Raw genomic sequence first — 14,682 nt, 5'->3', positions numbered from 1 at the left:
AAAGAAAAGAAATATTTCAATAACTTGCTCTATAATGCCCCTGTAATTGATCTATAAAGTATTTATCTTTTGGTGCTTATGTTTTTTGGTTTACTTTCTACTTTTTAATATTTAATATTTTCTTTTCTGAAGAAAAAAAGGAAAAAAAAGAAACCAACCAACCAACTAACTAACTAACCAACTAACCAAAAACAAAGTAAATGATATCTTTATGCTGATACTTTAGCTACTCTAGACCAGTTCTTATACTCTTCTTCTCCGTACTGAATTTTTCTGATCCATTCAGCAACTTGAGCTGTCAATTCTCCGGAATTCCCAAGCACTACTGGCACGTTGATATCCTCTCCCTTGTATCCAATATTTTTTATTGGTGACACCACTGCGGCAGTTCCTGCACCAAAAGCCTCAATCAAGTTACCTTGTTTGGCTGCATCTTTGATTTCGTGAATGGTAAACTTTCTTTCATTGACAATCCACTCATCCTTTGACAATTTCTCCCTGGCCAACTCCAAGATGGAATCTCTAGTGACACCTTCCAAGATTGTACCATCCAAAGGTGCAGTAACCAACTCTTTTTTACCAGTCTTGGAATCCCTCAACACAAAAAATACATTCATGGTTCCAACTTCGGTGATGAATGATTCCTCACCAAACAACCACAAGTTTTGGTGAAAACCTCTCTCGGCTGCTTTCAATTGTGGCAACACACAAGGAGCATAGTTGGCACCCAATTTTTTATCACCAACACCGCCTGGCCAGGCTCTCACTGCATAGTCAGTCGCCTCTAAGCTCACAGGTTTGAAACCACTTGAGTAATATGGCCCAACAGGCGATGCAATGACGTAAAGCAAGGCTTTATCTGGAACACCTACCCCCAATGACGCAGAAGTTCCAATCATTGTTGGCCTTAGGTACAAAGAATAGCCCTTTCCTTCAGGTATAAAATCCTTATCCAACACCAATAAGTGATCGATCAATTTCTGCAATTCTTCACCTTCAAACTGAGGTAACGCAATTCTTTCTGCGGACTGGTTCATCCTCACCATATTCTTATCACCTCTAAATGTTCTGATCTGGCCATTTATGTCCTTATAGGCTTTCATTCCTTCAAAACATTCGAAAGCATAATGGAACACAATTGTTGAAGGATCCAAGGACAAGTTGTGATATGGACTAATTTTTGGTGCACCCCATCCGGTGGATTTATTCCACTCTATTTCCAACATATGGTCCGTGAATGTCTTGCCAAACACTAGTTCATCCTTAGGAAGCTTCAGTTTTGGTGTAGTGGTCTTTTCTATGATAAGCTTAGAAGCATCCAAAGGAGCTATTGAATTGAAACGAACGTGTTGTCCGGCTAATGTCGTTCTTCGACTTAGTGAAAATAAGGTCCGTCCAAACATTGATGAATAAACAAATTAGAAAAGAAACAATAATAAACAATGATAATAAAAAATAAAATTATCAAACAAAGATATGAGCTAACGAAATAGAAGGACAACAACCAATTATCTCAAAAAAATATAAAGAACACGCTAGTTTATTGTAGTTTATATTATGGAATGGTGGGTGCGGAAATGAGTCAATCATAGTATGTCAAAAAATTTTGCGGCCATTCATCATTTGTTTTGTGTGAAAACATAAGTTTCTAAGTAAAAAGAAAAAAATGGCGATCATGTGCGCGAAACCGGTGTCCGATGAATACACGAGAGAAGTTTCGGTACATTGCAGAGTTGAAGAATGACTCGTGCTGAAATGGGTAATGGGTAATTGGTAATGGATAAGCTTTCTTATCATGGTGTAGTTACATTGCCTGATTTGTATCTCAGGTTTTTTTCAACTTGTCTTTCCAATTGTGCTTGGAGTTTCAAGTATATTAATTATTGAGCTGAGCCATACTTTTCATTCAAATGTGATTTTATTTTTCTTATTCTACGCAGATTTTTCAAATCTTGACAAGTATGAGCAATATAGTATTATTCATCTAGTAGTAATATAGGTTAAGTAAAATGGATCTATGTCTTTTTCTTCTATAAACAAATGAATTTCCTTTTTTTTTTTGGTTAATTCAACCTTGGTAATGTACTCACCTCCTACTCTTCCTTCCCCCCTCTCCCTCTCTTTGTATTTCCTGTTCAACATCAACAAATTTTTCGAAGGAAAAAAAAATTAATAAAAAAAAAAAAAAAACCAATAGTGCGAAACCCACCACATCAAAACTGGATCCAAAACTCAAGATTGCAAAAAGAAAGAAGAAAAAAAAACGAGGAGGTGTTAATGGTAATTACACATTTGATTGCGACAAGATCCTTCAAGAAGCATCATAAACTGATTCACAAAATAAAGATTAAAAAGAACAGAAAGCAGAACAGAACATAACATAACATAATATAACATAACAAGACAGAGAAGCGGAAAGAGAAAAGAAACATTTCAAAAGTATAAAGGGAAACTAAATATCTACCAGACCAATCAATTACATAATGTCGGAAGTATGTTTTAAAAATCTTGGAGGGGCTACTCCACAACACAATGGGCGATAGTGATTAACTAAGGACTGTGGGTCTATTATTCAATCAATATATATATATCACGCAAGCCTTTCTCTTTCTTTCTTTCTTTCTTTCCCTCTCTCTCTCTCTCTTTCGCCAATTCTTGTGCATCTTCATCTGCAGATTGCTTACTAACCACTCGTTGTTTATCATTTATAGGTTAAAAGAACAATTAGAATAACCACTGAGCAACACATCTTGAAGGATGTGCCACCAGTTGAGAATTTTCCCATGAGACAATGGTCTATCTCCATTACAATGCTAGACTCACAGGGTAAGGAGATACCAGCCAAAATATTGGATAAAGTGACCTACCATTTACACCCTACATTTGCCAACCCAATCAGAGTCAATAAGCAACAACCATTCAAGGTCCAAGAACAAGGTTGGGGTGAATTTGATATTCCAATTGTTGTGCACATTATGGGTATTAATGGAAAACCAGGTGAACGCAAATTTCAACACGATTTAAACTTCTTGCAAGAGAAGTACCATAATGACCATGTCATCTCGATCCCCGTGGGACCCAACAAAAACCCGCAGTTAAACAAGTTGCTACTTGAAAGTGGATCTTTGCCCTTTGACGAAAGCGGAAACAACGCTGGTGGAGTAAAGAGAAAATTGGACACAACAAATGGACCTTCATCGAACCAAGCAGCTAGCGACAACAAGAGTAAGAAGTCAAGAAGCGCAATTAAAGGCAATGTGGATTTAGAGAAGTTATCTCAGGGACTAACAAAATTGAGTGAGGACGACTTGATCGTTGTTGTTCAAATGGTCACCGATAATAGGACAAATGAGATGAACATCAAAAACGATGTGGAAAACGGTGAATTTACCATGGATTTATATACTTTGCCAGACTCTTTGTTGAAAAGTTTATGGGACTATGTAAGAAAACACACAGGAGAGGCGTGATGAAATTGATACTGTTATTAATTTAGAGTAGCTATATGGTAAGTAGAATAGCAACAACAGCAACAACAACAGCAGCAACACCAACAAAGTTAAAAATCTATTAGTCTTTTTTATAAAAAAAAAAAATTGAAAAAATCTCAAGAGGAAGATAATATATGTAAGAGAATATATCAACATCTAGTAGATATACTGTAATCAAGATCCATCAAAATTCTTCAAAGTTCATCAAAAACCATCAAAAACCGTCGAAACCCATAACAAACTATAACAACCCAAAAATACACGAGCGAGAAAAATCGCTGGTGTTCATTACCTTGTAATCAATCTATTCTCTTGTTTTCTCGTGCGTGTGTGTGTGTGTGGGTGGGTGGGTGTTTCTTCGTGCTTTCTGCTACTGTAAAAAGTACTAAATCGTAATAAAGTAAGACTAAAAAAAATAAACAATACTAAAATTAAAACTCATTATGGAAACTCTCCTATTTTCAAAATTACTAAACACTCCAGACTTTAATTGTGGCATCCCATGAGCCAGTGGCTAACCCAATTCCGTCAGGACTTACACTAACGTTACTGATTTTGTTCAAATGATCATTACCTAAAGTCCCAATGACATCGTTCTTTAAAGTGTCCCACACGACACATCCATATTCCGAATAGCACGCATATAAGAATCTGCCACTTTTGCCAAAGTCAAGAGAGAAAACACCTTGATTTTCTAATACCGATGCCCTTGAGTTGATACTTGCACGGTCGCTATTTGTACTTTTGCTGAAAATTCCTCCACGTAAAGACTCATTTTCACAGTTTTGTGCTTGTTGGTTGTTGTTGTTGTTGTTGTTGTTGTTATTGGTGTTGGTATTGTTGCTGATGTTGGTGCTAGTATTGGTGTTGGAGGTGGAAGTGGCAAGAGCACTTGCCTTATCCGTGGTTCCTGAAGCTTTGGTGACTGTTTTGTTGGCTGCTACATCTGACAATTCTCTTGTAGGCAAGTGCAACTGCGGCAAGCCTTCCAACGCCGTCTGGCTATTGATTAAAGCCAGCTGCAATGAGTAGTTAGCCAATCCACAGTCACTCCTTAAATCAAATAGTCTCACTAGACCATCATCTGACCCAATTGCAAATGCGTTGCCATCCGGAAATATTTTTGCGCAGTTGACATCACTATTAGAAATACTAAAACTTTGTGTAGGCGTTGCTTGTCGCAAGTCCCAAACTTTAACGTATCCATCAGATGATCCACTGATAAAAAGGTTGTCCAGTAGAATGTCTTTCGGAAAGATTGCCAAGCACAAGACATCACCTACATGGTCGATAAAATCACGGGATTTAGATCCCTTTGTTACGTCCCATAATGAACAAGTCATATCACCACTTGCAGTGACTATAGAGTTGTTCCCGATGAATTCACAGTCTGATATATATGCAGTGTGGCCCTTAAAAATTGATTGTACTGACTGATAAAATCCAGCTTGCATTGGAAATGAGTTGGTCAAGACGCCTTCTCTTTTATTTGTTTGTTGAACGGGATTATTACTCGTGTCAGCTTTGATTTTGAAAATTGTGCAAGCATTATCCAATCCCGCTGAAGCAACCATTTTTTCATTTGGTGATAAACTGCAAGTTAGAACCCATGGGTTGTCTAGTTGGATTGCTTGTTTCTTGAAACCGGTAACTGCATCCCAAATAATCATGAACCCATCCTGTGAAGCCGATAGGATCCTCGACGACTCTGTATTCCAACAAATCTTTGCTACTTTGTTCAGGTGGCCTGTTAATGTGTTGTAAAGCTTCAACTTGCATGAATTCTGCGGAATTGTACTCACATTGACAGAATTAGACTGCAATGTTGAGTCTTGGATCTTTTGCTTAACTGTGACAATCTCTTCATAGAGCTTTTTAGCTTTGGCTTTAGCTTGCTCAATCTGTTTGTTTACCGCTGCAGTATCTGCATCTTGTCGCAATTTCTGGAGCTGTTGTTGTTTTTGTTGGTATGGATCTACTGATAGCATTTGTTGTTGAATAGTATATGGTCTAGATCACTAAATTATAAAGGCCTAATTCGGGAAAACTTTCAAACTGTGATACTTTCTGTTGTTGTTTTGTTGAATATTTAGGCTGATACCTTTAATTTCAATTTTAAAAAAAAAATGGTAATCAACAATATGTGTCTATACCTTGAACTTTGACTAAACAAAGGGTGTTTGACAGTACGTGTTTCGAGACGTTTTGGAAAAGAAACAATATGAAGTTGATAGTGGAATCCTTTCTAACTAAAATTGTAATTTTTAACGTGTTTGTCAAGGAAGACATACACAAATGCCAGCTTTGCCTTGAACAGGTGCCGAATATAATTATTTGATGCTTTGGGTATATTCCATAATGTGGGGAGAAAGACACAACGAAAAAGATACAGTAGGTCTACAGTAACAACAGTATTAACAGTATCGATAGTATCAACAGTATCAACATTATTATATTCAAGAAAAAAAAAAAAGAAAAAGAAAAAGAAAAAGAATCAAAGCAAGACCAGAGTTCATTTTGTTTAACTTAGCCTAAAAGAGTGTACGGTAAAATCTTGGCCTTGAGAAAGTAGCGTATTATAGGTCGGGTGTCGTATGTTGACTTTACCAACTCTATATATCCAAAAACCTCATTATCGAATTTTCAATCTAGAGCAAACGCATTACTTCTCTTTGACTTTTCAAGCTCCTTTAGTTTTGTCTTTCAGTCTTGCCTTGTTGTTAGAAATCTCACTGTAGTGAAAAGTCTATCGTTATAATAAATGTGACTTTTGTTATTGATTAATGTTGGACTTGGTTTACATCCAAATGTATTGAAACATGAAAAATAAAAAATAAAAAATAAAAAAATATAAGAACAAAAATAAAAAATAAAAAATAAAAAATAAAAAATAAAAATTCAAAATGAAGATATTCGAGATAATATTTTATTACATGCGACTGGTGGATTGGTACCAACAACCAAGTAATGGAAATAGAAAATATCCAACTTTTTATGCCATTTTATCTCCAAAGTTTACCTATAAAAGACATGTTTCTTATCCATCTAGTAATGTCGTTCTTTAGTCTTTGTTTATGTATTCATGAAAAGAACCGAAAAAAAACAAAAAAAAATAAAAGAAAGAAAGAAAGAATATATAAAAACGAAGACAAAAACAAAAACAGAAACAACCAACAACAAACTCTGTTGTTTTCATTTTACCCCTCATCTTCTCATAGCATGTAAATTTCTACTTTCATCATACCACCCCTATCTCCAAGAAGAAGAGATTTACTGAAAATATAAAGACCTTGGAGCAGAAAATAGCATTGTGTTTATCATAGAAGGAAAATAAAGTCTGTCTATCTAATCTATTTCCTCTCATTATGTCTATTGTTGTTGTTGTTTTTGTATATAAATTAAAAATGTTATTCACATTTAATTTGAAGCTGCTCCGTTTCCTTTATTCAAGTTCCCCGCCGTTTTGTCCTTTGCCTTTCCTTGTTGAACATTTGGCACCGGCGCAGCAGCAGTCTTTGCGGCTCGCGATATACTTCGCTTGACCTTATCATCCAATGCGCCAGTTACATTTCTCAAATAGTGTGGCACATCCATCCCATTTTTCAAATAGAATACCTTCCAATTCCTTGCTTTATCTTTGAGTTGAACCTGGCTTCTATTCTTAAGACTCTCATTGATTTTTCCGCCTTTACCAAATAGCTCCAAGATGGCTGACCAATGCGGACCTTTTAGTTCCAATGCGTGTCTGAATGCTTTTTCTTCGTCTCTAGTCCATGGTCTACGTTGACTTGGTTTGTGTCCATTAACATGAATTTGTTGTTCTCGTATTTCAGAAGGAAGGAGTTTTGAATGATCTTCACTAGAGACTGAGACCGGCTCTTCACTAGCGGCATTAGGATTATAGTTCATTTGCGCATTAATCTGGTCGTAAAGCTCTTGTGTATGTGCCGGAGACTCTTCTCCTCGGTCCCGGCTTGGTTTACCGGACTTGCCCCATACTAAGTAGCCCATATTTCTTGAAACGTAATCAAGTAAATCTTTTAAAAATGAAAACCATTTGAAATTCTCAGAGAGTGGTTGTTGTGGATCCTCGTCATGGGAAAGAAGAAACGTCTTACGTGATCGACATCTTTCGACAAAGTCAATCTCTGTAGGTAGTAACAATGAGATATTTCTCCTCTTCATAAGGATTTCATCGATATTATCGGGAAGTATATCTTCCAAGATCTCTGCCCTTGACCTTTCACCAGCTTCGATAGCCGATATATATGCTTGTGTTTTCAAATCAAGGTAAAGCAATGCCTGCGGTTTAAGTAGTTTACCAATCTTGCTTCCAATTGTTGTGCCTGAGCCAGATTGTATACTAGTGGCTAGTGATGAAACTGTTGTATCCAAATAGTTTGTATCCAGAAGACTATTCTTAATGTCAAGGTCGTTAGCGGGACAAAAGATATCCAAGAAAAACTCATTGAGGTAAAAAAATCCAATTTCCATCGTACCCAAAGTAGCAGCAATAAAAGTTGCCAAGTTGACTTTCCGTAACGTCGATTCAATACTTTGCTCTTTATTTTTGAAAATTTGAGGTGTTACTTCTCCAACATGCCACATTCCAGGTGCTAAATGCTCAACTGTTAGAAAAGGATCTTCTTCAGAGTAAAGTCGTTTTGTGAATTCAAACAATGAGGTTAAATCGCGGTATGTTGCTCCTTGAGGTGTTTCGGGATTTGATGCAAGATCAATGATTTTTTTATATGAAGATGTTACAACCACTCTTAGTAATTGTGTTGCTAGATTGTCCAATGTTGGTAAGGTATTGATAAGTAACTGTATACGAGGGGGTAAGTAGTCAGCTGCAACAATGGGTAGGGGTAAAACAGATAAGTTTGCCAGTGTAAATATAGCCCTAGTAGGGTCAATTGCCAGGTGTTGATACTGCGAAGATAAGGATGTATACGCTGCATGTGCAGCATTAGTATTGAAAAGCTCGGAGTCAGGAGGAATTGCTGATGAAGTGTATTTCTGGGTCAGGGCCCGTGGTGGTTCCACAAATGCAGGTTGAGAGTTTGCATCTTCAGATGGTGCCTTTCCTTGGTCTTGCTGCTGCTGTTGTTGTTGTTGCTGTTGTTGCTGCTGTTGTTGTTGTTGCTGTTGTTGCGTCTCAAGTTGTTTATGCGCTTGTTGTATTAAGTAAGCTTGGCTATCTGTCATTGCAGGTGACAGTTCCGAACTTTCTAAAGTCTGAACTAAATGGTTCATGCTGCCACCAGCTTCTGCATTATTTGAAGTATCTCGCAGAAAGGATGAATCTCCAAAATTTTGTTGTTGTTGTTGTTGTTGTTGTTGTTGTTCTTGTTCTTGTTCTTCTTGTTCCTGTTGTTCTTGTTCTGCAATTTTAACTCTTTTTGGCAGTCGCTCATCTACAAAATCTCTGCCTCCATTGTCGTTCTGCTGGGTTTGTCTGATACTTGCATCAGGGTCTTTCAAAGCCTCGGCAACTGATGAGAGCGTCTCTTCCACGGATTGTAATGGTGTTTGTGGTTGTTCAGAAGGTTGTTTTTGCTGGAAGATGTCGTCAATATTCGATTCCTCCATATTCACCAACTATAAATCAAAAGTAAATGCTTTATGGCAAACTTCCAAAATTACTCAAGTACACTCAACGGGATTCAACAAAGGTTCTTCCTGTTACCTTATCTCTATTTCCGCTCGGCTCGTGTTTATACTTTCTGTGGGTGTGGTTAAGAAGAGGTAGAAAAAAAAAAAGAGAGAGCGAGAAAGAGAGAAAGTGTTTACGTTTGTGTCGCGACCCACACATTTTTTGTCTTGTTTTGTTTTGTTTTGTTTTGTTTTGTTTTGTATTGTTTTGTATTGTTCTGTTACTCTGTCTATTTTGGTTCCAGTTCTTGTAAGCTCATCAATCAAGATCAGACTTTAAAAAGAAAGTAGGTGCCATCAAAGGTATTAAGTTTATACCACGTTTCCTGTTCATTGTTTGTAGTTGCTAGTCTAAAGACACTCGTGCTAGACTACAGAGATATTTATAAGATCTTGAATGTACGGTGTAAAGGACATGAGGAAGAAGTATGTGTTTCTGTTTGTGTGTGTGTGCATGTATTTATCTCGAATTCGCACCAAAAAAGCAAATAAAGACAAAACCGTAAGGAAATGGTAAACCTATATTTTTACAACCACTGTGAAAAGTTTTTTAAACAAATTTTTTCATACGAAACCAATTCACCTCTACACATGTAGATTATTTTAAACGTAAACTATTTTTTTATTGCTCCCTTAGTAACTTTCAATAATCATTTTAAAAACATTTACAAGGTGGGTTGCATTGTTTACTATTAGTCTAAAATGTATTTTGAGTATAAATGAACATATGGTGATTTATCATTTCTTATTATCCGGGGAAATGAGTCTTGCAATCGGCTCGGTAAGCAATACCTTTTCCTCATCTACTTGTGAAAAAAAATGAAGAAAATATAGGAACAACAACAACAACATGAGCAACAACAGACAGGATGGAAACACAAAAGTTGTCTGGAGTGTACTCTCAGCTTGTTCTATTCTTTTTTCTTTTCTTTTCTTTTCTTTTCTTTTGCCTTGCACTCGCAACAACAAAACGGCAAATCTCATCCCTCGCTTCTAATTAGTGTTGAATATAATTTTTATTTAGTTTTGTTTTGTATCGTTAGCGGTCACTGGCGCGTTTCCCAATTGGGTAAGTAACCGCTAAGAGCAACACAAAGGAAAGGAAAGATTAAGATGAGACATGTGGGTAGGTTATAAATACCTTACCTAATTATTCTGATTGAATTTGTTTGCTCTCTTTCCTCTCTTTCTTCTTTCTTCTTTTTCTTCCTTCTTTTTCTTCCTTCCTTCTTTTCCTCTCTTCAATCAATATCCATTGTCTATTTATATCTAAAATGACAGTTGCATCCATTTCTGCAGAGTATTTCCCTCAAGAGCCAAAAGCACCAGTTGTTGCTTCAGCAACCCACGAAAAGTCCAAAGAGGCAATTGCCAAATTAGATAAGAACTTTGACGCCCGTGGAGCTTATTTCGTCGCTGATTACGCCAAATCCACTGGTAACTACATTGCTGATGTTGATGGCAACTACTACTTGGATGTGTATGCACAAATCGCCTCCATCCCATTGGGTTACAATAACCCAGCATTGATTGAAGTTGCCAAATCAGACAAGATGATTAGAGCTATTGTCGATAGACCAGCATTGGGTAATTTCCCAGGCGCTGACTTGAATGAGATTGTTGAAGAGATTTTGAAAGTTGCTCCAAAAGGTCAAGACAAAGTGTGGTCAGGATTGAGCGGTGCCGATGCCAATGAATTGGCTTTCAAGGCTGTGTTTTTCTGGTACCAGGCACAAAAGAGAGGATACAAGAGCAACTTCTCAGCTGAAGAGATGGAGTCTGTTATGCACAACCAAGCTCCAGGATCTCCAGAATTGGCCATTTTGTCGTTTGAACGTGCTTTCCACGGCAGATTGTTTGCTTCAGGCTCGACAACTTGTTCAAAGCCAATCCACAAGTTGGACTTGCCAGCTTTCAAATGGCCCAAGGCTGAATTTCCATCATACAAATACCCATTGGAAGAAAATGTTGAAGTGAACAAAAAGGAAGACGAAAGGTGTTTAAAGATTGTTGAAGAGTTGTTTACTACATGGAAAGTCCCAATTGCCGGTGTCTTGGTTGAACCAATCCAATCCGAGGGTGGTGACAACCATGCCTCAGCTGAATTTTTCCAAGGTTTGAGAGATGTTACCTTGAAACACGGTGCTCTTTTGATTATGGATGAAGTTCAAACCGGTGTGGGTGCCACTGGTGTCATGTGGGCTCACGAAAGATTCAACTTGCAACCACCACCAGACTTGGTCACATTCTCCAAGAAATTCCAATCTGCAGGTTACTTTTTCCACGACCCTGAGATTGTGCCAAACTTTGCTTATAGACAATTCAACACTTGGTGTGGTGATCCAGCTAGAATGATTCTTGCCGGTGGAATCGGTAAAGAAATCTTGAAGCACGACTTGGTTTCAAGAGCAGCTACCGTGGGTGACTACTTGTACAAGAAATTAGAAGCTTTGCAAAAGAAATTTCCAACCTACCTCCGCGACTTGAGAGGTAAGGATAGGGCAACTTTTATTGCTTGGTCGTTGGAAAATGCCGAAGCTAGAAATAAGTTCTTGAGCGACATGAAGACTGTTGGTGTCAATATCGGTGGATGTGCTGAAGACTCTGTCAGATTGAGACCAACATTGGTTTTTGAAGAGAAACACGCTGATATCTTGGTTGAAGCAATTGAAAAGGTGTTGTCTGGTTACTAATTGTATAAAAACTTTCTACTTTTAGAACCATGGTTTTCGATATAGATTTCTTGTTATGACAAATAAATGATGATAATGTGAAAAAGTAATAAAAAAAAAATAAAGAAAGGAAAAACTACTGTCTTTGTTTTTTAATTCTGTTTTTGTTTTTGTTTTTGTTTTTTTTAATTTGGTGTAGTTTTTTCTTGTTTCTTTTCGACTTGATGGTGATACATACGGCTATAGTTTGTGGGTTCTTTCTCTCCATTTCTCCTGCTCACTCCTTTTAGCGCGTAAGTTATGTACTCCCCACAAACTTACGCGCATATATCTCCGGTGTGTACACTAGAATAATTTTTTTCCTTTTTCCTTTTTTCTTTTTCCTTTTTTCTGTTTTTTCTGATCTCGGCACAAACATCGGTATTATAAGAACTTGAGCCTCGTTCGTTTCATATGTATCTACTCTGGTTTTAAATTGAATTTTATTCTCTTTCTTTTTTTTTTTTTTTAAACTCTTTCAATCCATTATATATTTCACAAGACAATACTTTTTTTTTTTATTTTTGACCAAGTGGAAAGTCTTGATAACTACAACCCTCCTCCCTCCTTCTCTTACATACCTCGCAAGGAAAAATAATAGATTTACATCAAACACTCTGAGATTCTGTGTTTTTTGAGGTGATTAGTAGTTTAGCTCAAGTTTTCTTTCATATCTATACATGTGGATGTAATTTTATATTTTCACATACAGTTTTTGTTTTTCAAAAAGAAAAAAAAAAAAAAAGACAAGAAACAAAAGAATCATCAGAAGAAATAGAAGGGGGAAAATCAAAAAAAAAAACCCAAACCAAAATCAAAAGAATACAACGAAAACATGGAGGATTATAAGCTACCTATGGTACATGAATCAAAAGTGTACAATGATATCAAAGCTTTTATCAAAAAGGACTCAAACTCATCGCTCATAGCTGGTGGAATCGCTGGCGCTGTTAGTCGTACAGTTGTTTCTCCTTTTGAACGTGCCAAGATCTTGTTGCAGCTTCAAGGACCCGGTTCACAACATGCCTATCGTGGAATGTTCCCTACTATTGCACAAATGTACCGCGAAGAAGGCTGGCGAGGTTGGTTCAGAGGTAATACTTTAAACTGTATACGAATAGTTCCCTATAGTGCTGTCCAGTTTGCTGTGTTTGAAAAATGCAAAGAGTTGATCTTGCGATATCGACTTCATCAGGATGAGCCGTTAAGCATGAAACAACTATCAGAATTAAACTTGACTGGTGTTGAACGTTTGTTTGCCGGGTCTTTAGGTGGAATAGCCTCGGTGGCAGTGACATATCCTTTGGATCTTGTACGTGCGAGAATAACTGTACAAACAGCTTCATTGAGTCAGTTGAAACGAGGTAAACTAGACAAGCCGCCTACTGTATGGGGTACACTCAAGGAAGTCTACAAGAATGAAGGTGGGTTTTTTGCATTGTATCGAGGGATTATACCAACAACGTTGGGAGTTGCACCATATGTTGCAATAAACTTTGCATTGTATGAAAACCTTCGTGCTTATATGGTGCAGTCACCTCATGATTTCAGTAACCCGTTATGGAAGTTGGGTGCCGGTGCCTTTAGCTCATTTGTCGGTGGTGTATTAATATACCCGTTGGATGTGTTGAGAAAAAGGTTCCAAGTTGCCAATATGGCCGGTGGTGAGTTGGGATTCCAATACCGTTCTGTCTCCCACGCATTATATTCAATGTTCAAACATGAGGGGTTTTTTGGTGCTTACAAAGGATTGACAGCCAATTTGTATAAGATTGTCCCTTCAATGGCCGTGAGCTGGCTCTGTTACGATACAATAAGGGACTGGATTAAGTGTTGGTGATAGTTGCAAGACTGAAAAAACCCTTTTTTACAACACCCTTGTCATTTCCTTTTCCACCTCCCGCTTCTTACACCGAAATTTAAAAACGAAAACTTTTTTTTTCTTTTTCTTTTTCTTTTTTTTTTAAAAAATAAAAAAGAAACGGAGTTATAGATTAAAATGACTAACGACATAGATATACAGAATTAGAGTATCAAAATATTTAATAGACAAGAGTTATGATATATTACTGCGGGAAGTAGCAAATAAGGTGCGGAAACCAATAAAAAAAGAAAAAAAAACATAAGGAAGAAACTTGGTAGAAGGAAACTTAAAGAAAGTATAGGCACATTGTTGTTTACTCTAAGTATTCATATATGTATGTATATATATATTTAGATATGTGTATATGGCTGTACTTGTATTGTCAGTATCATAACTACACATGGTAGCGAAAGAGACGTATAGCAAAAGAAGGAAAAAAATCGAAAGTTTTGACCTGCATATAAGCAACTTAGAATGAATGAAAGTTTCAACCAACCAAATCTCCAGAAAGTATAAGAAAAATGAGTGGAAGAGACAAAGTGTGAGAGAAATAGGGTATCTATAGTGAATGAGTCTTCGAAGAGAGAGAGAAAGAGAGAGATGGGCTACACTTCACTGAACCGTAATAGATATATATATATAGATAGATAGATAGATCAAGAACAGTAATTAGTAATTACTCGGCAATCACACGTATACATATACTCTCCCTTATTCTTTCACTCTCTCCAATTTTGAACCTACCCTCACTCAATCACTTCCTCGCATTTGGAGAACTTTAATAATAAAAAAAAAACAGAAAAAAAAAGAACAGAGCGATACCAATCCACGAAGCTCAACTTTGAAAATTAATACCCAAGAAGCTCACTATTAGACAAAACTAAATAAGATCTCACCAAATCAGCTTTCACAGAGAATACAACTTTCCCTCTTTCTTTTCCTCTATTACATCAGAATCTAT

General features: G+C 36.9%; 6 protein-coding genes across 6 annotated transcripts; 3 read left to right on the top strand and 3 right to left on the bottom strand. All coding sequences in view use genetic code 12, as the record gives it.

The window, feature by feature from the left end:
- Nucleotides 1-209: 209 nt before the first annotated feature.
- On the bottom strand, nucleotides 210-1,403 carry BAT2 (branched-chain-amino-acid transaminase bat2; the record flags this gene model as incomplete). The annotated part of the gene is made up of 1 exon (XM_001528461.1): nucleotides 210-1,403. The coding sequence occupies one exon, from the start codon at nucleotides 1,401-1,403 to the stop codon at nucleotides 210-212; it is 1,194 nt and encodes a 397-aa protein (XP_001528511.2).
- Nucleotides 1,404-2,483: 1,080 nt separating this feature from the next.
- On the top strand, nucleotides 2,484-3,470 carry tfg3 (transcription factor TFIIF complex subunit Tfg3; the record flags this gene model as incomplete). The annotated part of the gene is made up of 2 exons (XM_001528460.2): nucleotides 2,484-2,492; nucleotides 2,712-3,470. 2 exons carry the CDS (start codon nucleotides 2,484-2,486, stop codon nucleotides 3,468-3,470), a joined length of 768 nt encoding a protein of 255 aa, XP_001528510.2.
- Nucleotides 3,471-3,961: 491 nt separating this feature from the next.
- STE4 (G protein subunit beta) lies at nucleotides 3,962-5,479 on the bottom strand (the record flags this gene model as incomplete). The annotated part of the gene is made up of 1 exon (XM_001528459.1): nucleotides 3,962-5,479. The coding sequence occupies one exon, from the start codon at nucleotides 5,477-5,479 to the stop codon at nucleotides 3,962-3,964; it is 1,518 nt and encodes a 505-aa protein (XP_001528509.2).
- Nucleotides 5,480-6,908: 1,429 nt separating this feature from the next.
- TBF1 (TTAGGG repeat binding factor) lies at nucleotides 6,909-9,083 on the bottom strand (the record flags this gene model as incomplete). The annotated part of the gene is made up of 1 exon (XM_001528458.1): nucleotides 6,909-9,083. One exon carries the CDS (start codon nucleotides 9,081-9,083, stop codon nucleotides 6,909-6,911), a length of 2,175 nt encoding a protein of 724 aa, XP_001528508.2.
- A 1,337-nt stretch (nucleotides 9,084-10,420) lies between these two features.
- UGA1 (4-aminobutyrate transaminase) lies at nucleotides 10,421-11,839 on the top strand (the record flags this gene model as incomplete). Its single annotated transcript, XM_001528457.1, has 1 exon — nucleotides 10,421-11,839. One exon carries the CDS (start codon nucleotides 10,421-10,423, stop codon nucleotides 11,837-11,839), a length of 1,419 nt encoding a protein of 472 aa, XP_001528507.1.
- An 853-nt stretch (nucleotides 11,840-12,692) lies between these two features.
- On the top strand, nucleotides 12,693-13,697 carry PVL30_000993 (uncharacterized protein; the record flags this gene model as incomplete). Its single annotated transcript, XM_001528456.1, has 1 exon — nucleotides 12,693-13,697. One exon carries the CDS (start codon nucleotides 12,693-12,695, stop codon nucleotides 13,695-13,697), a length of 1,005 nt encoding a protein of 334 aa, XP_001528506.1.
- Between the last annotated feature and the right edge of the window lie 985 nt (nucleotides 13,698-14,682).

Source organism: Lodderomyces elongisporus, chromosome 1, assembly GCF_030384665.1.
Source record: "Lodderomyces elongisporus chromosome 1, complete sequence".
Classification (NCBI taxonomy): domain Eukaryota; kingdom Fungi; phylum Ascomycota; class Pichiomycetes; order Serinales; family Debaryomycetaceae; genus Lodderomyces; species Lodderomyces elongisporus.
The sequence above is the reverse complement of the archived record's forward strand: the minus strand, read 5'-3'. Positions and strand labels throughout refer to the sequence as shown.